Raw genomic sequence first — 23409 nt, 5'->3', positions numbered from 1 at the left:
TAAATTACAAAGGGCCTACTAATGTTTTTGTTATTGTATTTTCAATATTATAGGCTATTATTTGTGCATAAACATATCTGTTTATAGTAAACATACCGTTTGTTTGAAAACAACATATTTTGTCATCCTTGCTGCAAGCTTACAAGAGCGATAATATCATTAAATGTGAAGGGGGGCCCTAAAATATTTTCTTGGGTAAAAGGGGGTCTCAGACAAAAAAAGGTTGGGAACCCCTGCCATACAGTACGTCTGATACATTTATACATAAGACAACAAGACAGTTGACAAGACAGAATTCCAAACAAAATATACAACAACATTTCCCTCTCCCCAAACACCCCCACCCTACCACACCCACACCCATACACAACATCAGGACAGAAGACTCAAACCCCACTACACATAACTAGGATAATAAAGTGCAGTTGTGCATACTGTAACAGTCAAGCTGGAAAGAAAGTGCATGATGCTATTTAAAGTGCTGTCCTGCAGGTAAGTTCTTATTCATAAGTGTAATGTAGTTGGAATGAATGACTTACTGGCTCGATTAGTTTTGAAAGAGGGTAACCTAATCCTCCTCCCTGATGGCAACACCTCATATGCCTGGTGTAGGGGGTGTGACATATCTCTATTAATTGCTTGACCTTTCTTCAACACCCTTCTTTCACAGGTAATAGCCATACTGTCTAGTTTTTTCCCTGCAACCTTGCTAGCCAAGTTAACTATCTTGCTCAGTCTGTTTTTATTGGTCACTGACAAAGAGAAATACCAGGCAACACAACAAAAAAGTAGAATGCTCTCCACAAATGAGTGATAAAAAAGTAACATCATATCACTATCCACTCTAAATTGTCTTAGTCTCCGCATAAAATGCAGCCTCTGCAGCCCCTTTTTATAGTATAACTGTTCCATTGCAACTTATTATCTATTATTGTCCCTAAGTACTTGTACTCGGCTACAATCGCAACATCCTCTTCATTTATAACCAAACACTGATGGGGCTGGCTCCCAATTCTGTAATCTATTATTATTTCCTTTGTTTTCTTTATATTTAGATGAAGATAGCTGGACCTACACCAATCTGCAAATTGATCCACCCAGGCCCTGTAGTTGGTCTCATCACTATTCTGTATTAACCCCACTATTGCTGTATCATCTGCAAATTTTATTGTAAGATGCTCAGGTGTTTTACTTCTACACTCATTAGTGTAAAGAGTGAACAATACTGGTGAGATGACACTGCCCTGTGGGGATCCTGTATTGGTCATAATCGGGGAGGACACAGCCTCATTTACCCTAACACACTGTGTTCTCTCCGTCAGAAAGGACTCAACCCACCTTATAATGTTAGGATTTACCCCTAACTGCCCCAGCCTCTCCATCATAATGTGGGGCCTGATGGTGTTGAAGGCGGAGGAAAAATCTATAAAGAGAACCCGGACATATCGTTTGGGCTTATCCAGATGGCAATAGATATTATGGAGCATATACAGAAGGGCATCATCTGTGCTCCGCTTGTTTCTATAGGCAAACTGTAAAGGGTCGATATTACATTGCACATCATTTAGAATATGTCTCAGAACAATTCTCTCTAGGCTCTTCACCACGATTGATGTTAGGGCGACTGGACGATAATCATTTAAATCAGCTGGTCTTGCTACCTTAGGTACTGGTACTATGAGCGAGGACCTCCAGGCTTTAGGAATGTAATGTGTATCTAATGACTTTTGAAAAAGCTGGCAGAAAATGAGGCTAAGTTGTTCACTACACATTTGCAAAACCCTACCACTTATTTGATCTGGGCCTGGTGCTTTTTTAGAATCAATTTTATTAAAAACTCTACGCACCTCATCCGCTGTAATAGTTGGAGGAGTACCATACTGTAACTGCTGTCTAATGGCATCACGCTCCAGGAGAAAGTCTGATGTTTCGAACCGTGCATAAAAACCATTCAGTTCATTTGCAAATGCTTGATCATCTCCATTTGCATCTATGTGCCTTTTCTTCTCTTCCTTCCCTATCATTGTATACATCCCTTGCCATGCATGTTTCAGGTTATTCCCCCTGATTTTCACCTCAATCTGCCATTTATATTTCTGTTTACAGTCATTTGTTATCTGTCTAATCTCCTTCTGAATTGCTTTCATTTTAAGCCTGTCTCCCTGCTCAAAAGCTCTCCTTTTCCTGTGCAGTGCAACTTTTAATTCTTTATTTACCCAGGGTTTGTCATTTGGAAATACCCTAAAAGTTTTTTCTGGGATTATACAGTCCACACAGAACCGAATATAGTCAGTCACCACTAAAGTCAACTCTTCCAAATTCTTACTAGTGTGCACGAAAATGTCCCACACAGTACAATCAAAACAGCCTCGAAGGCGTTCAACAGACTCATTAGTCCACTGTTTAACTGTCTTTATCTCCGGTTTGCTGGTCTGCTGGTCTTGAGCTTTTGTTTATACTGCGGGACAAGCTGGATTGCATTGTGATCCGAGTCTCCGAGGGGTGGTTTTGCATAGCCCTTATAAGCGTCTTTAATATTCCCAAAGCATAGATCGAGTGTTTTATCCCTCCTTGTCGGGCATTCGACGTATTGATAGTAATTGGGCAATACGCTTTTGATTGAGCATCCATTAAAGGGTTAGTTCACCCAAAAATGAAAATTCTGTCAGTAATTACTCACCCTCATGTTGTTCCAACCGCGTAAGACCTTCGTTCATCTTCGGAACACAAATTAAGATATTTTTGATGAAATCTGAGAGCTGATAACTTCTCCGTATGCTGCTAGGTGGCCCAAACTTGCTGGCCCAGAAAAGTTATTAAAGAGATCGTTAATATAGTCCAAGTGACTACAGTGGCTCAATATATCAAGCGACGAGAATACTTTTTGTGTGCAAAAACAAACAAAAATAACAACTTTATTCCACTATTCATTTCCTTCTCTCTGGGCCACTAGTTGGTTCGCGTAGTGTTTTTGCGCTGCGCGTCACACACATGACCAGCGTCGCCCAATAGTGAGCCGACGTGGTGACGTGTAACACAGACGCGCTGCGCAAAAACACTTACGAGGCCCAGAGAGAAGGAAATGAATAGTGGAATAAAGTTGTTATTTTTGTTTGTTTTTGCGCACAAAAAGTATTCTCGTCGCTTGATATATTGAGCCACTGTAGTCACGTGGACTATATTAACGATCTCTTTAATAACTTTTCTGGGCCAGCAAGTTTGGGCCACCTAGCAGCCTACGGAGAAGTTATCAGCTCTCAGATTTCATCAAAAATATCTTAATTTGTGTTCCGAAGATGAACGAAGGTCTTACACGGTTGGAACAACATGAGGGTGAGTAATTACTAACAGAATTTTCATTTTTGGGTGAACTAACCCTTTAAAGTCTCCGAGCACAAACTTCGGTGCATCAGGTGCCATGTTTTCTAGTTTAGCCATTGTGTCGTATATCCTATTTGCCGCGACCTTAGTATTAGCGCGGGATGAATATATACCACAGTGACAAACACCTGACCAAATTCCCTAGGTAGATAGTAAGGTCTTACTGACAGCGACAATAGCTCAATATCCTCCGAGCAATGGGAGTCTCTTACTGTGTAGTTTTTACACCATCGCTCATTTATATAAACACACACCCCCCCTCCCATTCTTTTGCCGGTTACCTGTGCATCACGGTCCAGTCTAATCGGGTCGCTAAACCCTGTGATCCTGAGTGTTGAGTTATCAGTCGTGTCTTTAAGCCATGTTTCCGTGAAGCACAACAGACAACTTTCCCGATACTCTGAGAGGTACCTCACAGCGTTCCGTAGCTCCGTAAGTTGCTTCACCAAGGAGCGGTTGTTAGCCAGGATGACCGTAGGTAGAGGTGGCTTGCTCCCCCGTGCGCGAACTCTACGCCGTACGCCTCCTCGCCGGCCTCTTTTCCTCGGTGATGTGGATGTCCGTGTACACTCATCTGGCAGATCGACTGGAAAGTTTCCGCTATGCAGATCCCTTAGTTGCCAGAGTTGATCCCGGGTATAATGTAAAATCCCATATGTTGTGGCGGCGGCCGATGCATAGCTTCCCCGACTCAGTGAAAGGACTGTTAACAGCAACAGGTGAATCGCCAGGACGATAGACAAAAACTGCGTAACAAAACGCATCTTGACTTTGTTGGCTCGCTTCTGACTTAACAACCAAACTTTCAAAGCGTGTAGTTCGAGGTTTATGTGATGAAAAACGCTTACATATAACCCATAAAACAAACAAACATTTCAGACGTGCTGTAGGCACTCGTCGCCACAGTGCAGCGCCGGAAGTGAAGTTGGCCCCGCCCCATCTAACCGTTCTAACCTGTGTAGTAGTAGTACTGATAAATAGTAATAAGTAATTATTGATGAATAATTATTTACATAAATGTGATGCTTAAGTTATCCTAGTTTCTCTCTACAAAATAGTACATTTTACAACATTTTAAATCACATGATTTTAAACCTAAATTTGATGGATTAATAGCATGTGGTCACCGCAAGTATTTTTTTTTTTTTTATACGTGTATACAGAACATTTTAAAATTAAGCCATTTTATTTTATTCAGGTCATATTTGCTGTTGAGTGGAAGCAAAAATTAGTCAAGTAATTGTCTCTGTAATGTTAATCCTAAAGCTACAATAAAATATGGTCTGTAAACAACTTAACATACCAGTACACATTCAAGGGAAAATGCAAAAATAATAACAGCATCAAGAAAAGAAATCTTGTCAGATGTCCAAAAAAAAGAAAGAAAAAAAATGCTTTAAGATATTTTGTCTGGTAAGAGTTCCTTCGTTAATGGCAAATTTTTCCACAGTGATCTGTACATAAGGTTCCTCTTAATTTGCTGTTCAGTGTCTGCAGGACAAGCAAAAAAAAAAAAAAAATCATCACTGATCAACTCTCTTCTAGTGCGCATGCATATATGACGTCACCAAACACACCACCGCGCATGCGCGTAACAGCGTCCAGTACGTGTTGGATCTGATCCAGCTACGTCATCGTGCTACAGGCTGCAGAGAGGACTTCTTGAGAGTAGTCGAGTGCAGGCGGGGAGGAGCTGCAAATGGACACGTGAAGTCGGACACTTTCTGGTTCCCGTAGTGACCGCTCACGTGGTGTTTGCATACTTTACCACAGCTGAAGTGAAATAAATTCAATATTTGCCAAATAATACACAGATGTTTCAGAGACATTTTCACTCAATACTTTATGTACTGCTTCATACAGCGTCTGTTTGAACAAGAATAAAGTTCAACATAAACTTCTATCAATGAAGTGGAGTCTACGTTTTTTAATCAGTTTTAATTTGATAAACATGACACAATATAACATCGCAACTACATGAAAAGAGTGTTTACTGTTATAAAAAACTGATTTGTGAGCTTTAGAGGAACTAAAGGTTTTCGAATAAACACGAAACACACGTGATCGTTGTCATGCGGTGAATCCGGCCAATCGTGGAACAGCTGTGTCGTCATCAGAGCTCGAGCAGCCGCTCTTGAGAAGCTGCGCTGGCTGAGTTCTCCGGCTACTCTCGAATCGCTCTCGCGGTACTTTGATGGCATACGTCACAGTCACATGGCGTCGGCACTTTATCAAGTCGGACAAAATTTCTAACCGGCATGCACTGCTTCAAGTCAGCCGCCGATCGGTCTGCGCAGACCTGCATGAAGTCGAACAAGCCTTGTGTGAAGTTGGCCCCGCCCCCTCCCCCCCTGTCAATCACTGCGTGAAGTTGGCCCCGCCCCCTCCCACCCTGTCAATCACTGTGTGAAGTTGGCCCCGCCCCCTCCCACCCTGTCAATCACTGTGTGAAGTTGGCCCCCCCGGTGACGTCATCATCTATAAGTCCTCCTGGGAAGTCGTGTTTACGACGGCAGTGCGTTCAAGTCACTTTCGTCAGAATAAGATGGCGGTGTACTTTCTCTTAATTAATTACATATAAATACAGCAAGATTCTTAAACTAGTTCTAGAAAATGAAGAACAAAGAAATGTGCATCCGGTGTACTTTGTTTTTTTATATTTTTCATAAATTTATGAAGCCACTGCAAACTTAAAATATGTTAAAATATGTATTCAATTTACATATTAAAACTAGTGTATGAAATGGCAAATGTAAATAATATAATTGAATTTTAATTTTAATTTTGCACCAAACGTTGCACAAATGTAATGGAAAACGTAAATTTAAATACAGAAATGCATTGCCATTTTACATATTACATTTCAAATTGAATATTGCTACCCATATGCTTCCATAGAACGCAAAACAATGATGATGATGCATAATAACGCCAGCGTTGTGGATACACTTACCCAAAACCCTCCATAACTTTTCCATTAATTTCACATTTTATTTGTATAGCGCTTTTCACAATACATATTGTTTCAAAGCAGCTTTACAGAAAATGCACATCTACATTACAATTTAGAGTGATCTGTTATCAGAGGTGACTGTGTCCAAGTTATGTATTTCAGAAATTTACATATACAAATCACACAGTTAACTAATAATGTATTAATTTTATTTACTTTATAACTGGCACTTATTTGGAAAAAAATTGTTGAATGGCAAATAAATAAATGACGGACTTTTATTATGTAAGCTTTATTTTACACCTCAAACGACAAGGGAATTTATAGTCATATTTATAGTGTTAATATTAATTTGCGAGTCCACAAACTCATTCTCTTAAATGGCTTGGGTCTGCAGAGCATTCACAGCGTACAGTATACGGACTGAATGCCTCTGACCTGAAGCTTTTATATCAAGACCATTTTCATGTTTATCATTTATTTCTATTATTTGCGTTGCCTTATAACTTCATGCTTACAGTTTAACACATATGTGTTTATTACCACAACAGTAAATAAGTGTCTTTAGAAATGTTATAATATATATTATAATGAAAAAGACTAATAAAATTGTCTCTTCATATTAAATGGATAACAATATATGTCTGGACACTTGAAAAATGTGTAATAATGGGGCCTATAAAACTTAAACATTTAATGATTTATAAGCATTTCACATATTTCTACACTAATTATACAAAACTATTCTGCCAGTGCACCATACTGTACAAATGAACTAGATCAATGTTCATTCTTGTCTGAAACTTTGGAGGAGACAAATATGAAACCACCAGTATGAAGGGCCGTATAGGAAACAATTATTGAAAAGCCTCAACACTAGTGAAACAAAAAACATTGATCAACCTTGGTGAAATTCATTCATACGCATTACTGAAATAAGAAGAGATTTCGGTAGTTGATGATGGCTAATTTCCCTTGAAAAGGAAGTTGTGTGTCCGCACTTCTGTTTAATTTGGCGCGTCTCACAAACTCTTTTAAGCAATGTCGGTTAGTTGTAACGAGTTGTATGGGAAGCCAAACACACCAACAGTGGGACGAAACGGAGCGGTGTTACAGAGCTCATGCCGTGCTGACATCATCGGTGCGGCTCAATGGACCGAGCTGTGTGACCGACTCGACATCGCAGGGAGGACGTGTTTGCTAGCGAAACCGAATGGACAGCGCAAACTAATCTCACCAGCGCGGCGCTGACCATGTTACTTTATTCATTACTGCTCCGCAGAAGTTCAGGTGTTTTCCCTGCATATAAGATAATGAAGATCAGCATGAAGTTATTACATTTCTTTTGCTTATTATCTTTCATATTAGTACATTAGTAGTGTTTGAAAAGCTACTTTGAATTTATTTATTTTTGTAGCCACGGAAAGAGCCGTTCAAAGCAGAAACTTCAACGAGTAAGGACTGTGCAGTGCCGGGGGAACTATAGGATCAGATTATTGTTATTAAATTATTAAATAAATAAATTAAAATTATTGAACATAATGAATATAATGAAATACTCACTAAATTGAAAGGATATATTTTAAAAAGAATGTAAAAATGAACACTAATACCAGATCATGAGATTAGACATTTGTGTACACCTGTGATTTCTGTGCTGAGATTTAGTGTTTACAGAACATTTTACAAGCTAATTTTAGTCCTAAAATTCTTACTGAGGACAAAGACATGTGTGACAATCAGAGAGACAATCTTACCTCAGTTTCTCCAGTTTACAGTGAGGATCCTCCAGTACAGCAGAGAGCAGATGAACTGAATCTCCTAGTTTATTCCCCCACAGATCCAGATATCTCAGGTGTGAGGGGTTTGATCTCAGAGCTGAAGCCAGAGCAGAACAACCTTCATCTGTGACTCCACAATCACTCAACCTGTAGAGAACAATGACACACTCTTCACTCTCTCAGTTCAGATCAACACGTACAAGCCACAATTCTACACAGACTATTAAATATGTCTAAATTTCAATTGGAGATTTATCAGTCATAAAAAAATAATAATAAAGAAATTCAAAAAGCTTTCAACACATGTTCTTCATAAATCCAACAGTTCTAAATGCGCTCAAACACAACTACACCTCTTCTCTGTGACAGACTCATCGTGAAGATGAAAGCACACAAGAGTATGGTAGGTTAACTACTGACTAAGTAACTTTGTAACTACATGCCAACTTATTCTAACCCTAACCCTACTAGTCTACTAATAAATCTATTAACACTCCAATGGGAGTTAGTAGACATGTGCAACTGTACTGATAGTCAACAGAATGTGTTCAAGGGACCATTAAAATAAAGTGAAATCAATATGGTCAAACCTAAATTGATAATTATGACAACACTGTTGCTGACAGTGAACATACCATGAGGTTTTACTGGATATGCAGTGATTGTTTCTGTCTTCCTAATGCTACCTTCTGCCTCTCTGTTTTGCTCTTGCACACAATCTACTTCATGCCTTCTGTCCTCTGATTGATAGTTTATACTTTTTTTTTATCAAATAAAGTATTTTTTGCTGAGAAATGATTTATTAATGATTCATGATTTTTATAAATTAATGTAAGAAACATTTACTGGACTGAAGAAACTGGGTTTATTGATTATTCACCATTTGTTAATTTTAAAAATTTAATTCTTTTGATTTTTTTTTCTTTCTTTTTTTTTACATTAATAATAATTAATGTATAAATGTTTCTTGGTCAGCAAATCACATCAGTATATTATTCCCTCAGGATGATTTGATGCTTTCTTGCGTGGCTGGATGTATGTTGGACTCACAATAATCACGTTGTTTGAATTCGTTAAAACTGATTTGCCGAAATCAAAACCCAGTCGGACAGTGAAAGGGATTTGCCGTTAGCGCGAGTCCGGATCGAAGCGACCAGACAGCGGAGGATTCTGTGCGCAAATCAAACAATGATTTGTCCCAAAATAATAATTAATTCTCAATTTAGAGTTTGTTATTCGTATGGTCTGATCTCTGGGTCTGATGCGCGTGAGTGTGGACTGTGATTGGATGATGACCGGTGTCGTGATCAAGTGTTGCTGTTGTATCAGATTCAGTCATACATCAGTGGTTAGATCAGCGTCAATAAACGGGACAACAGAGGTTCCGAACGGGACAAATACATTTCTATAGAAATCTTGCACCCTTTTGAACGAAGTTAAACTGAGAGAGCGTGCCGTTCACAGACACCAGAATGAACGAGTTCACAGTAACGTTCATCAGGCAGTAACAGAGTACGTTCAGTTCACGTTCGCCCAAAATATGAACGAGTTCATGAACTATCTATCGTTCAATGAACGCGTTCAGGCACAACACCGGTGTCAAGGTTTTAGACTTATGTTTGGCCACATAGATTATATATGTTCATTGTGTCTCTTGTTGGTTTTCAGTCTCTGTCATTATGTCTCCTGTGCCTTGTTCCCTGTTTGTGTATTTAAGTCACCCTTCTCCTGAGTACTTTGCTCAGTGTTTCCAGTGCCATGACCAAGTCTAGGTCATTCTCTTGCTGTGCCTCTTTTGGAGTTATCTAAATCTAATTTGTGTACCTGGTATGGTTCCTTTGTTTTGTTTAATTGACTTTTGCTCTTTGAAATTTTGGAGTACTCACAGATCTTTTTGTGAACTTTTTTTTTCAAATTCCTTCTGGATTTACTTTGTGGACTTTTTGGATTTACTTTTTGGAACTGTTATCAAACTATTTGTGGAAGTTTTTTGGAGTTTACTTTTTGGCTTTATCCTAGGAAAGTTTGGACATTCCTTTTCATCAAATACAAGATTTGAAGATATTTCCCAGAACTGTCATCTGGTTTTCTGCATTTGGGTTCACCTTTTGACTGTGTTCAAGTTTTCACACTAGTCCTAACCCTGTGTTTCTGACAGTATGAGCCATAAAAGCGATGTATAAATATGATACTCAACAAAAAAACACACATGCATGCATATACAAGTTAGCATCTGTTTTTTGTTGAGTATCACATTACACACACACACGGCTTTTATGGATCATATATGCAATTTTTAACATAAAAAAAGCATACTCCAACAGGCCAGTTGTAATTATTATTTTTAATTATATGTAGTTATTTTTAAATTAATGAAACTAAAGAAATAAGAAATAAAAATTTCTCAAATAAAAATGTATATTTACTGTACCAAACACCACTTTCAATACACAATAGTCTTTATGCTTTGTCCTCCAATAAAGTGTTTAATAAAGTAAAGTTGATAAAGTAGCATAAAGAAAAATGAGATTCAAGATAAATAAAAATGTGTCTTCAAAAATACGTTACCATCATATGAATCCATTCACAGCTGCTGAAGCCACAAAACGAGTGCCAGAGAATCATATTCAGTCACCTACAGAAAACAGATTTGATATTGTGTTGGAAAATAATGATTCATTATCACAGCTAAACTGGTTTCTTGCTCTTCCCTGTACGTCTCTATCATGTTCGTGTTCTTCTACCTCGTCTAAACAGTTTGTTCAGTTGAAGAACAGAAGATGTGATCACTGATGTGGTGTAGCTTTTTCTCAACCAGAGGAAGAAGTCTCAACATCCCATTGTCAGGCGTTCTCCAGTGCTGGTCTGAAAGTAAAACAAAAAACACAAACCATTCAAATGAAGTTGTTTAATGGACAGTCGGGTCAGCTTATGTTCTGCGTTATTTAAAGCAGTGATGGTTTACTCTGGCCCTCAGCGTCCACTGTCCTGCAGATTTAGCTCCAACCTCAAACCCTCCTGCCTATTGTCTATAAGTAAACCTGAAGACTTTGGTTCAAATTTTCAGATGTGCTCGATTAGGGTTGGAGGTTAACTCTTAATTAACCTCAAAAAGTAGAATGCAAAGGGCCAGAGTTGCCTGTTCCTTACATAAATTTACAAAGCAGCAGTCAGTACATTATATAATATACACATTGAAGTGTTATATATACACATTTAGCTCCTAAACTCTGGAATGGCCTTCCTGATATTGTTCGAGGCTCAGATTCGCTGTCCCAGTTTAAAACTAGATTAAAGACGCATCTCTTTAGCCAAGCATTCACATAATACTTACCTTTTATACTACAGTTGAATCAGATTGAATGCATTAATATTAGGAACAGCAGCTACGCTAATTATTTCCCATCTGCTTTTCTGTTGTAACGAGGTAAATAGAGTACGTCAGCTCCAGTTTGTATCCAGCCTCTCATGGAAACTTCAGATGCCCCAACACCCATGCAGAGACGACTCGAAGCCCGTGAGGAGACGACTCGACGCAGGCGATATGTTATGCCCTAAATTAATGCATGATTAACTAACTGTATTTTTCTATGTACCTTTTTTTGAAATGCACTTTCTGTAAAGCTGCTTTGAGACAATATGTATTGTGAAAAGCGCTATACAAATAAATTTGAATTGAATTGAATATAGTATTGCAGCACATAATATAAGCGAAGTACTGAACAAAAACAGTTATATCAACAGCAACCTATTTTAAAAGATTTTTAAGAAAGGCATGGTCTCTTTTGAGCCTTTGCCAGTGATGCTTGATTTCTTTCCAGACAACATACTCTTCTGTGAATTGTTTCAAGAGCTTCACTTGGTCAAAAACCAAGTGATAACCTGTACAATGTAAAATTGTCAACATCACAGTAAATTGACCGGTGTTGATTTTCCAGTGTTACAATAAAGTATTAAAATAAAGTGTTGAATCAACACTAAACAGATTGGGTTTAACACCAGAAGTGTCCATTTTAAATAAGAGTTGGTGTCATTTTGCGTTGTTGCAAACATAACTCTCTTTTAGAGTTAACCAAGCCACACCTCCGTTTACGTGCAACCGTCGTTTTGACTGAACCAGAGTTTAGACCACATGCGAACGCCATTTTACTTGTGGAAGAGTCAAGCGTGGGGTAAGTCTAATACTTTAACTTGATAGTAATACAGATAAATCAGACTGTAAATTGATTTCAATGTATACAGTTTATTAGTTTAATCTATTATTCGATCACAAATCACTGTAATAATGAATAATTAACATTAGACAGCCAACGAGCTCTGACGTCTGATTTTTGTATTTTGATTTTTGCCAATGTCATGCCACTTTATAAATGATGTAAAGGTAGTAAAGCCTCGATTAAGCTTAGTTTTGTCTATCATCACGTCTCGCGCACTGTAATTGTTTTTATGCACGTTCACAGGCATTTTCTTTCTGAGCACACTCGACAAAGCCTAAAGTTTTGCGCGCGCGAAGCACAGGCCATTTTACAAGGTGAACTGTTGAATTTCTAGAGTGTTCTACCAGTAACGTTAAATTGGCCTATCAGGAAGATCACTGGACTAAAACTAATTGTTATGATTTTAATTTGAATATTCTTTCGTTGACCGTGGTTCTGTGATAGTCGTGGTTCTGAACTGTGGTAACGTTAAGTTTATCATGTTGTGAAATGATTGATCTGCGTGGTATTATTTTCTGCCAAATATGGGTGTCGAACGCAATTAATTTAAAATTTTGTAGTGAATTAAAGCTCTCAGTTGCCTTTTAAGGAACGAAATCCAGTAATATTTGTTAGTGTTCACTCTAACACTGTGTGGAACACTCGTCGTGAAATATAGGTAACGTTAGAAATAAGGCACAGCTCTTCACTCATCTCCCTAGGGCTGAAAAATGTTGTCGACATTATCGATAAACGTCAAAACAGATATTGTCGACAGATATTTTCAACTAATAACGCCTGCAATAACGCGGTTTAACCATTGGGACGCTGTAGTGCAAGGCTGTATTGCAGCTGATGCAATAGAAGATGGCGGTTGAAGCTTTTAATGGTGCTGCTTTATTAGGGCCCGAGCACCGATGGTGTGAGGACCCTCTTGGAATTGCTCTGTTTATTATTATTATTCTTCTCCGCATTTAATTGCATTTTTGAGGGCCTAAACATGCTCGAAAACTCACAAAACTTTGCACACGCGTCAGAACTGGCGAAAATTTACATCTGATATAGGTTTCAGAATTGGACGGGGCAAAATGGCTCGATAGCGCCACCTATAAAAGTTCAACGGAGTGCGCCTCCCGCAACGTTCCACGTACGTGCACGAAATTCGGTACATACATGTAATCACCTAATACCTACAAAAAAGTCTCTTGGAGCATAGCCCTAAACACAACAGGAAGTCAGCCATTTTGAACTTCCTCTCAGATTTTTGTGCAGTTTTTGCCATTTTCATGCCTCGTACTTTAACGAACTCCTCCTACAGTTTTAATCTGATCATCTTCAAATTTGGTGAGTGTAATCTTAAGGCCTTTGCGACGTTAAATTGCGAAGATCTTGAGTTTTCGTCGAAGGGCGGGTCCTCGGCGGCCTGACAAATTTCGATGTTTCGCCATGAAACAGGAAGTTGCTGTAACTCAGGCATGGAATGTCCAATCTGCCCCGAACTTCACACGTTTGATAAGCGTTCTGTCCTGAACACATGACCATGCTCATATTCAGTTATAGTCATAGCGCCACCTGCTGGCAACAGGAAGTGACATGTTTAACACTGTTATGGACTCCTAATAACATATAAAAAAGTGCCAGCAAGTGCTAAACATGCTAACAACATACTAGAAGCATGCTAAAACATGCTAGCAAACTCTTAGCTAAGTGCTAAAGCATGCTATTTTTGCAATTAAATAGGAATTTGCTGTAACTCAGGCATGGAATGTCCAATCTGCCCCAAACTTCACACTTTTGATAATCGTTCTGTCCTGAACACATCTACATGAGAATATTCAGTTATAGTAATAGCGCCACCTACTGGTAACAGGAAGTGTCATGTTTAACACGTTGATGCCATTCTAGCAACATGTTAAAAATGCCATTGACTTCTAAACATGCTAGAAACATGTTAAAACATGCTAGCAATACTTAGCTAAGTGCTAAAGCATGCTAATTCAATGAAACAGGATGTTGTTGTTACTCAAGAAGGCAATGTCCAATCTGCGCCAAACTTCACACTTTTGATAAGCGTTCTGTCCTGGACACATGACCATGCTCATATTCAGTTACAGTCATAGCGCCACCTGCTGGCAACAGGAAGTGACATGTTAAACACTGTTGTGGACTCCTAATAACATATAAAAAAGTTCCAGCATGTGCTAAACATGCTAACAACATACTAGAAACATGTTAAAACATGCTAGCAAACACTTAGCTTAGTGCTTAAGCATGCTAATACTGCAATTAAATAGGAATTTGCTGAAACACAGGCACGGAATGTCCAGTCTGCCCCAAACGTCACACGTTTGATAAGAGTCATGGCCTGAACACATCTACATGAGAATATTCAGTTATAGTAATAGCGCCACCTACTGGTAACAGGAAGTGTCATGTTTAACACGTTGATGCCGTTCTAGCAACATGTTAAAAATGCCATTGACTTCTAAACATGCTAGAAACATGTTAAAACATGCTAGCAAAACTTAGCTAAGTGCTAAAGCATGTTAATTCAATGAAACAGGATGTTGTTGTTACTCAAGAAGGCAATGTCCAATCTGCGCCAAACTTCACTCTTTTGATAAGCGTTCTGTCCTGAACACATGACCATGCTCATATTCAGTTACAGTCATAGCGCCACCTGCTGGCAACAGGAAGTGACATGTTAAACACTGTTGTGGACTCCTAATAACATATAAAAAAGTTCCAGCATGTGCTAAACATGCTAACAACATACTAGAAACATGTTAAAAAATGCTAGCAAACACTTAGCTTAGTGCTAAAGCATGCTAATACTGCAATTAAATAGGAATTTGCTGTAACACAGGCACGGAATGTCCAGTCTGCCCCAAACTTCACACGTTTGATAAGAGTCATGGCCTGAACACATCTACATGAGAATATTCAGTTATAGTAATAGTGCCACCTACTGGTAACAGGAAGTGTCATGTTTAACACGTTGATGCCGTTCTAGCAACATGTTAAAAATACCATTGACTTCTAAACATGCTAGAAACATGTTAAAACATGCTAGCAATACTAAGCTAAGTGCTAAAGCATGCTAATATAATGAAACAGGATGTTGTTGTTACTCAAGAAGGCAATGTCCAATCTGCGCCAAACTTCACACTTTTGATAAGCGTTCTGTCTTGAACACATGACAATGCTCATATTCAGTTACAGTCAATGCGCCACCTGCTGGCAACAGGAAGTGACATGTTAAACACTGTTGTGGACTCCTAATAACATATAAAAAAAAATGCCAGTAGGTGCTTAACATCCTACCAACATACTAGAAACATGCTAAAACATACTAGTAAACACTATAAGTACTAAACCATACTATTACTACAATTAAATATGAATTTGCTGTAACTCAAACATACAATATCCAATCTGCCCCAAACTTCACATACTTGATAAAAGTCCTGCACTGAACACATCTACAAAGCAATATTCAGATATATAACCCCACCTACTGCCAACAGAAACTGAACTGGTTAACACAGTAATGCAGTACTAACCACATACCTATTGTGTACTAAGCATGCTAAAAACATACTAAACATGCTAGCAACTACTATATACTGTATACCTCCTTAAATGCACATTGCCCAACCATGCTCTGTCTTCCTAAAGCCAACGAGTGACGATGGCACGGGTGCGAGGGCCCTTTCATCGCTGCTTGCAGCTTTAATTTAATATAGATTTGTGAGGCCAAGATGGCGGCGGTGTAGGTGGTAGTGTTTCTTTGCTCTTCAGGGAAATAAAGGTGAAGTGGTGATATAACCTATTAATCGGACTGGTGATAACGTGAAAAAAATACGTGAAAACGTTATATGATTCTGATTTGACATCTTTATGCATGCGAAAGAGGCAAGAAGAAAGTTAAATAAGTTTGGCTTGACACCATGTCTTCCGACGCATCTGGCTCAACTGATCAATTTGAGAATTCAGCATCAGCCTCGAGTAGTGCTGGATTTAAACTTAAGAAAGATACCGAATCACAGTGGTTTGACACATGTCCAAATTTCGACAATGAGGTTGTCACATCCCTCTCGGATACTCCTCAGAGGCCAGCTGCTAAAAAAACTAAACGCGCAGAATCTAACGTTAGTGGAAACGGGAATGAGAATGTCTTGGCGGCTATTCGTGAGCTTGATTCTAAATTAGACAAAACGTTCCAGAAGATTTCGGCGATTGAAACTACCACCGAGGCAACTTCCAAACAAGTCAAAAGTCTAACAGCGACGGTACAACAGCTTATTTTGGATGTTGGCGTGCATAAAGAGGCTCTCGATCATATGGAATCTGAGGTCCACGCTCTGAGAAAGGAAAACAAATCACTGAAAGCAAGTGTACAGGAGTGTAGACGTTACAGTTGGCGATGGTTTCTAAAGTTGCACGGCGTTGCGGAAAAAGACAACGAGGATGTCCGAAGTGTGGTCCTCAACATCTTAGGGAAGATTGCTCCTGGAGTCGGAGACGGGCTACAGGACAGTGTCGATGTCGTTCATCGTCTGGGTCCGAAGCGGACGGATGGAAAGACCAGATCGATCATAATTCTCTTCTCACAGCGCCGCATTCGTGACATCATTTGGAGTGCTGCTAAAGGTTGCAAGTTTCTAACTGACAATAAACTGCGTCTCTCGGAGCCGCTGTCTCCTGAAGATAGAGCAGCGCGGGATAAGCTGTGGCCTCTTGTGAAGAAGGCAAGGGAGGAGGGCAAGAAGGCAACCTTTCGCAACTCATTTGCTTTGATTGATGGGAAACAAATCTTCTATGCTGATGTCGTGTAAGCCAAGCTGCTGCTTGCACTGGTTACTTTTCTCATGCAAAAATCGAAAAGATGAAACTTGACGACTAACAATATAAACTGTGCAAAAACTTTTAAGTTGTGCACAAATAGGAACTATTTTTGTTCTTCTTTAATTATTGTTACCTTTACTATTAATCTCCTTATTTGTTTATCACCTCGATAACATGTGCTTTGGTTATTATCCACCTCTCCCTTTACATTCTGGTAGCTAGTCTAAAGAAAGTAACTTTTTTGTTGTTTTTTCTCATTTTGTTTAGGGGTTCTTGTTATGGAGTATTCGTTTAACTCCTTGTCGGTTGTAACTTTAAATGTTAGAGGTTTGCGGGACAATCTGAAAAGAAAAGCAATTTTTTTGTTTTGTAAAAGAAGTGCAGCTGATCTTATCTTTCTTCAAGAAATTCATTCAGGGGAAACAGATGTTAAATTTTGGAGAACGCAATGGGGAAGCTCAATTTTCTTTAGCCATGGCAGCAGCCACTCGGCTGGGACTGCTATAATGTTACATAGATTTAAAGGGACTGTATTAGAAACTGTATGTTCTGATGAAGGCAGATGGGTTTGTGCTGTAATTAAACAAGATAACGCCACCTTTATAGCTTGTGTATATGGACACAACTCTCGTGCATCCAATAGAGTAATGTTCTCTCATCTAGTGGACAAGCTTAAAAAGTTACACAAAAAATATAATAATGTTTATTTTATTTTGGGGGGAGATTTTAATGAATGTATGGACGATCACCTGGATAGATACACCCCTAGACTTGATAGCAGGATGAATAATGATCTAATTTTTTTCCTGTGCTCCGAACTCTCTCTTACTGATGCATGGCGGTTCTTTAATCCTTCTACAAAAGATTTTACCTGGTCCAATAGAAGTTTATCTCTTAGATCTAGGATTGACTTTTTTCTAATTTCATCTTCTATCCTTAAATATGTAAAAGATGTTTCTCATGTCACTGCTCCCTTATCAGATCATAAATTAGTTGCAATAAAATTGAGTGACATCAATGATAACCCGAGAATGAGGGGCTATTGGAAACTTAATAATACCTTGTTACAAGACAAACAATTTAATAATAGTATCATCAATCTTACCAAAGAATTATTTACCGGATCAACCAGAGATTATAAAAAAAACTGGGAGTTCTTTAAATATAAAGCTAGATATATTGCAGTTAAAAGAAGTAAGGAACTTAAAAATATTAAACATAAAACCGATTCAGAGTTGGTTAATAGACTTAGGGCCCTATCTTGCACCCAGCGCAAGTGACTTTGTACACCGACGCATGTATCATTCCTATTTTGCACCCGCGCAAAGCGGACTTTTCCCTCCACAGAAGCACGTCGGTTAACTAAGAAATACACTTGCGCTCCCGGGGGCGGTTCAGCGCAAAGAGGAGGCGTGTTCCGGCGCAAACGTTCCTTCTTGCTATTTTGCAGGTTTAGAAAACAATTGCGCCACTAACCAGGAAAAAATAGTTTAAAGTCAGTGGCGCGTTGCGCATGTTATTCATAGGCTATTTTAAGGGCGCATGCTTGGCCATAATCAATGTAGCGTGTGCACAACGCGCACTTTGATTCTCTCATCTACACAGAAGCAGCAGTTTTCATTTTTGCAAATCATACATTATTACGATAGATAGATAGATAGATAGATAGATAGATAGATAGATAGATAGATAGATAGATAGATAGATAGATAGATAGATAGATAGATAGATAGATAGATAAACAATTTATTATAAAAGCATACATCTAGCTTACACATTTACCCAAATTAACCGAAGTTAATTTGGGTGGGTTTCTCCATTTCAATGTAACTTCTCTCTTTTACGGCCGTGACGAGAGCGTTGCTCTCCTTGGCTGTGAACCGCTGCTGGCGCGCGCCTGGCAAATCCGCCGTTACAATAGCAATCCGCTATGGAAAAAGCGCATCTGCTCTTAAAGGGAATGTGAGATGACGCTCTGATTGGTTTATTTCACGTTACGCCCAAACCACACCTATGAATAATGAAGCTACTTCAGACCAACCCATTTTAGATTTGCGCCTGGCGCAAGAGTCATTTATCCCGCCGGGAAAATAGCAACAGCGCCGAGACCCGCCCACAAAGTTACTTGCGCTTTGCGCTTTGACACTTGCGTTTCAGATCGTTAAAATAGGGCCCTTAATGTTTTACTAGCTAAAGATAAGATTACAGAAGAAGAAGATATGGAAATAAAAAAAATTAAATCTGGAATTCGACAGAGCTTATTTAGAGATGGCCAAAGGTGCATATATTAGATCTCGAGCGAAATGGCTTGAGGAGGGGGAGAAGAATTCTAACTATTTTTTTGCCCTGGAAAAAAGAAACGGTCAGAGGAAAGCTCTTTCAGCGCTTAACATCGATGGAGTTACCTCTAAAGACCCTAAAGAAATATCAGAATTTGTTAGCAAATTTTACAGCAATCTTTATACATCTGAATTTAACTATGACAGCTGTGAGAAATTTATTAATACAATTAAACACCGTATACCAATTATTGATCGTGAGTTTAGTCGAATTTGTGACGCTGATTTGTCAATAGAGGAAATTAATCAAGCTCTGCACTCAATGAAAATAGGTAAATCCCCTGGTATTGACGGGCTTTCAGTAGAATTCTATCTTCACTTTTGGGAGTTTATTAAATTGCCTTTATTTCATATGTATAAGGAATGCATCAGTCAGGGAGAGATGACCTCTACAATGAAACAGGGAGTTATGTGTGCACGCATGCGCGGAGTTGAGTAGACGGTGAGGACACTGAGCTCTGACAATTAGTCTAAATATCGTGCAGTGTGGTGCTTAACTTACGGCAAGAGTGACCAAAATATAAGTTTGCCACCAATAAAGACTCTATGCTGTGTTATGTCTCCTAAGAAGTCTAAAGTACAGCCGAAACAAGGTGAAGAAGCGTCTCAGCAAGTGGGAGCAAGTAACATGGCGGGTGAGGAGTGTAACGTGCTGGAGCTTCCAGCCCTCATACGTAATATAATGCGAGAGGAGTTGAACGTGGTGGTGGATAAACTAAATAACCTCGCGAAAGACATATCTTTCTGCACACAAAGGCTTGGTGAAGTTGATGTGACAATGTCGAACTTTGATTCACGTGTGACAAAGCTGGAGACTGTGTGATGGACTTATTAAGGCCAACGAGGAGTTGAAAGGTAAAGCCGAGCGACTTGGAAATGTACAGTCGCAAATACAATGTGCGTGTATTTGGCCTGACGAATGAGATCGAAAAAGGGAATCCGACCACATGTCTGCTTTGTTTGAGGATTTATTTCAAGATAAACTACGGGGGGAGCCACAGGTGGAGATGGCCCGCAGGGTTGGACCGGTTGGGAAAGGTGCAGCTCGAGTGATGATTGTACGTCTTCACAAACTCACAACGAGAGAAGAGATCATAAAAATCGCCAAGAAAGAGGGAGTGCTACAAGTACGAGGGATGAAGTTAAGGATTTTTCCAGATCTCACTACAGAAATGGCAAAAAAACGTACAGGATTTCATGAAATAAGGAGTAAATTGAAGGACGCAGGGGTGAGACATGGCATAATTCATCCAGCGACGCTGATAATAACATTTAAAGGAGAGACTAAGAAGTTCACAGAACGCAGTGCAGCAGAAGTGTATGTAAAGACCATAATCGATACTGGATTGAATGTTAGGGATTAGATCGGATAAACTATAAGGTCATATGATAACAGATAAAATGGACTATAAGTTAAACACTGAATTTAAGAGTGATTTTTCTGTTAAGCTAATTATGATGTGGGCAAGGTAAATAGAAAATGAATTTCAAATTTTGGTTAAGCTTGATTTTAAAAGTTTTTGTTCTTGAATTTAAGACCACATTGCTAAGATTTAGTTTAGGAAAATGAATAATTTGTCATGAGCAAGCGTTGCTCTACTGATGTATTTTGTTTATTTCATTACAATGCAGAAGATATTTGTGTGTGTGTGTGTGTGTGTGTATGTGTGTGATGTGTGAGTGGTTGGATGTTATATTTGCATTAATGAGAGCTCAATGTAATACTACAGGCATGAGTATTGATGGACAAACATGTGTTAGATGGTTGAAAAATATTTTTTGGTACAAAAAGGGATGTTTGAAATAGCTCATTTGAATATCTGTAGTTTAAGGAATAAAATAAATGATATCTCAGAAATATTACAGAATTATAATTTCGACATATTAGCCATTTCAGAAACACATTTAGACTCAACTATTAATAGTACTGTATTGAATATAGATGGCTATAATTTATATAGGCAGGACAGAAATTTGTATGGAGGAGGAGTAGCTTGTTATGTTAAAAATAATATTCCAGTCAAAGTTAGAGGAGATCTTAATATACCAGGAGTTGAAGTAATATGGGTACAGCTACAATTACCTTATGTAAAGCCTATTCTTATCGGATGCTGTTATAGACCACCAAATGCTACTGTAATGTATTTGGATCAAATATGTGAATTGTTGGATAAAGCATGTGAAATGGGAGATGAAATCTATTTCTTAGGAGATTTTAATATAGATTGGAAGTCTATGAATTGTACATCAAAGGGTAAATTACTTTCTTTAGCTAATACTTGTAATCTGTCTCAAATAGTTAAGGATTATACACGAGTAAATTTGAAAGCCGATGGCACATATTCAGCAACTCTTATTGATTTAATTTTTACAAATGTAAAAGATTTATGTTCGGAGGCAGTCTCTATTCCGGTCGGTTGTAGTGACCATAATTTAATAGCTGTGAAAAGAATTACAAAAGTATCTAAATCCGGTCAAAATTTTATTCATAAAAGGACATATAAAAAGTTTAAAGAGAATGATTTCGTAGAAGAAATGAGGAGTGTAGATTGGTTGGAGGTTACACAGCAGCAGAATCCTACTAGAGCTGTGGCCATTTTTGATAACTTGATAACCAGAGTAATAGACAAACACGCTCCTTTAAGGAAACAAACTGTAAGAAATGTTTCAACTCCATGGCTGGATCAAGAGCTCAAAGAATATATGAGGCACAGGAATCAAGCTAAAGCAGAAGCTATTAAACAGAATGACGTGGTTCAGTGGAATTAGTATCGTAAATTTAGAAATCAGGTGACTAAAATGAACAAACGTAAAAAACAAATATATTATCAAAATAAATTAAGAGATGCTGGAATGGACAGTGCAAAGGTATGGAAAACACTTAATGAATTACTGGGAAGGAAAACAAAATGTAATACAACATCATTAGAGGCTGATGGGATTTGTCTTACTAGACCAAAATAGATTGCTAATTATTTGAGCCATTTTTTTAAGCATAAAATACAAAAAATTAGACAAGCCATGGATTTGGGACAAGATGAAAATATCTCATATGATCTAATATCAAATAGGATAATGAAAACAAAAGATTGCACATTTAAATTTAACACTGTAACAGAGGACAATGTGAAGAAAATATTACAAGCAAGTAAAGATAAACCCTGTGGAATAGATCACTTAGATGTTAAATTGTTGAAGATGGTGGTAGATGTCATTGCTTTGCCCATTTCTCATATTATTAATCTGAGTTTAACAGCAGGTGTTTTTCCCTCACAATGGAAAAAAGCTAAAATTTTACCTTTAATAAAAAATAATAAAGAACAGTTTTCAGGTCAGAATAGCAGACCAATAAGTTTATTACCGGCAGTAAGCAAAGTGATGGAAAAAGTTGTGTATGATCAAATACAAGAGTATTTGGAAGTAAATGGGTTAAACACAATGTATCAGCATGCTTATAAAATGGGTCATTCCACAACAACAGCACTCACTCAGTTAACTGACTATTGGCTACAGGAAATTGATAATAAGAATTTAGTGGGCACAGTATTTTTAGATCTAAGCGCAGCCTTTGATGTTCTAGACCATAATATTTTATTAAAAAAGTTAGTTTGTTATGGATTTGAACCAACTGCTGTTAGATGGATTGAAAGCGATCTTAGAAAACGTGAGTACACAGTTTACTTTAACGGTAGCTACTCTGAGGTGGAAGAAATGAGTTGTGGGGTGCCCCAAGGCAGTTGTTTAGGACCCCTTTTATTTTCTGTTTTCACAAATGATTTTCCACTTGTAATTAAACATGCAACCATGGCAATGTATGCAGATGACACAACATTGTGTCAATCAGCAAGAGATATAGATCAACTGAATATTATGTTAAATATGGAGTTAGACTTGGTTATACAATGGATTAC

The 23409-nt window shown here is 38.3% G+C and overlaps 1 protein-coding gene across 1 annotated transcript in view; it reads right to left on the bottom strand.

Moving 5' to 3' along the window:
* The window catches only part of LOC309491484 (ribonuclease inhibitor-like), a gene marked incomplete at both ends in the record, with an annotated part of 53531 nt that extends 42688 nt beyond the window's left edge, over positions 1-10843 (bottom strand). The window contains 2 exons of the mRNA XM_082190538.1: positions 8092-8262; positions 10833-10843. Coding sequence (XP_082046664.1) covers positions 8092-8262; positions 10833-10843 — 182 coding nt within the window. The remainder of the gene's footprint in view (positions 1-8091; positions 8263-10832) is intronic.
* Positions 10844-23409: the final 12566 nt, after the last annotated feature.

This window comes from Leuciscus leuciscus, assembly GCF_965113295.1.
Source record: "Leuciscus leuciscus genome assembly, contig: HAP1_SCAFFOLD_279, whole genome shotgun sequence".
Taxonomy (NCBI): domain Eukaryota; kingdom Metazoa; phylum Chordata; class Actinopteri; order Cypriniformes; family Leuciscidae; genus Leuciscus; species Leuciscus leuciscus.
The sequence above is the reverse complement of the archived record's forward strand: the minus strand, read 5'-3'. Positions and strand labels throughout refer to the sequence as shown.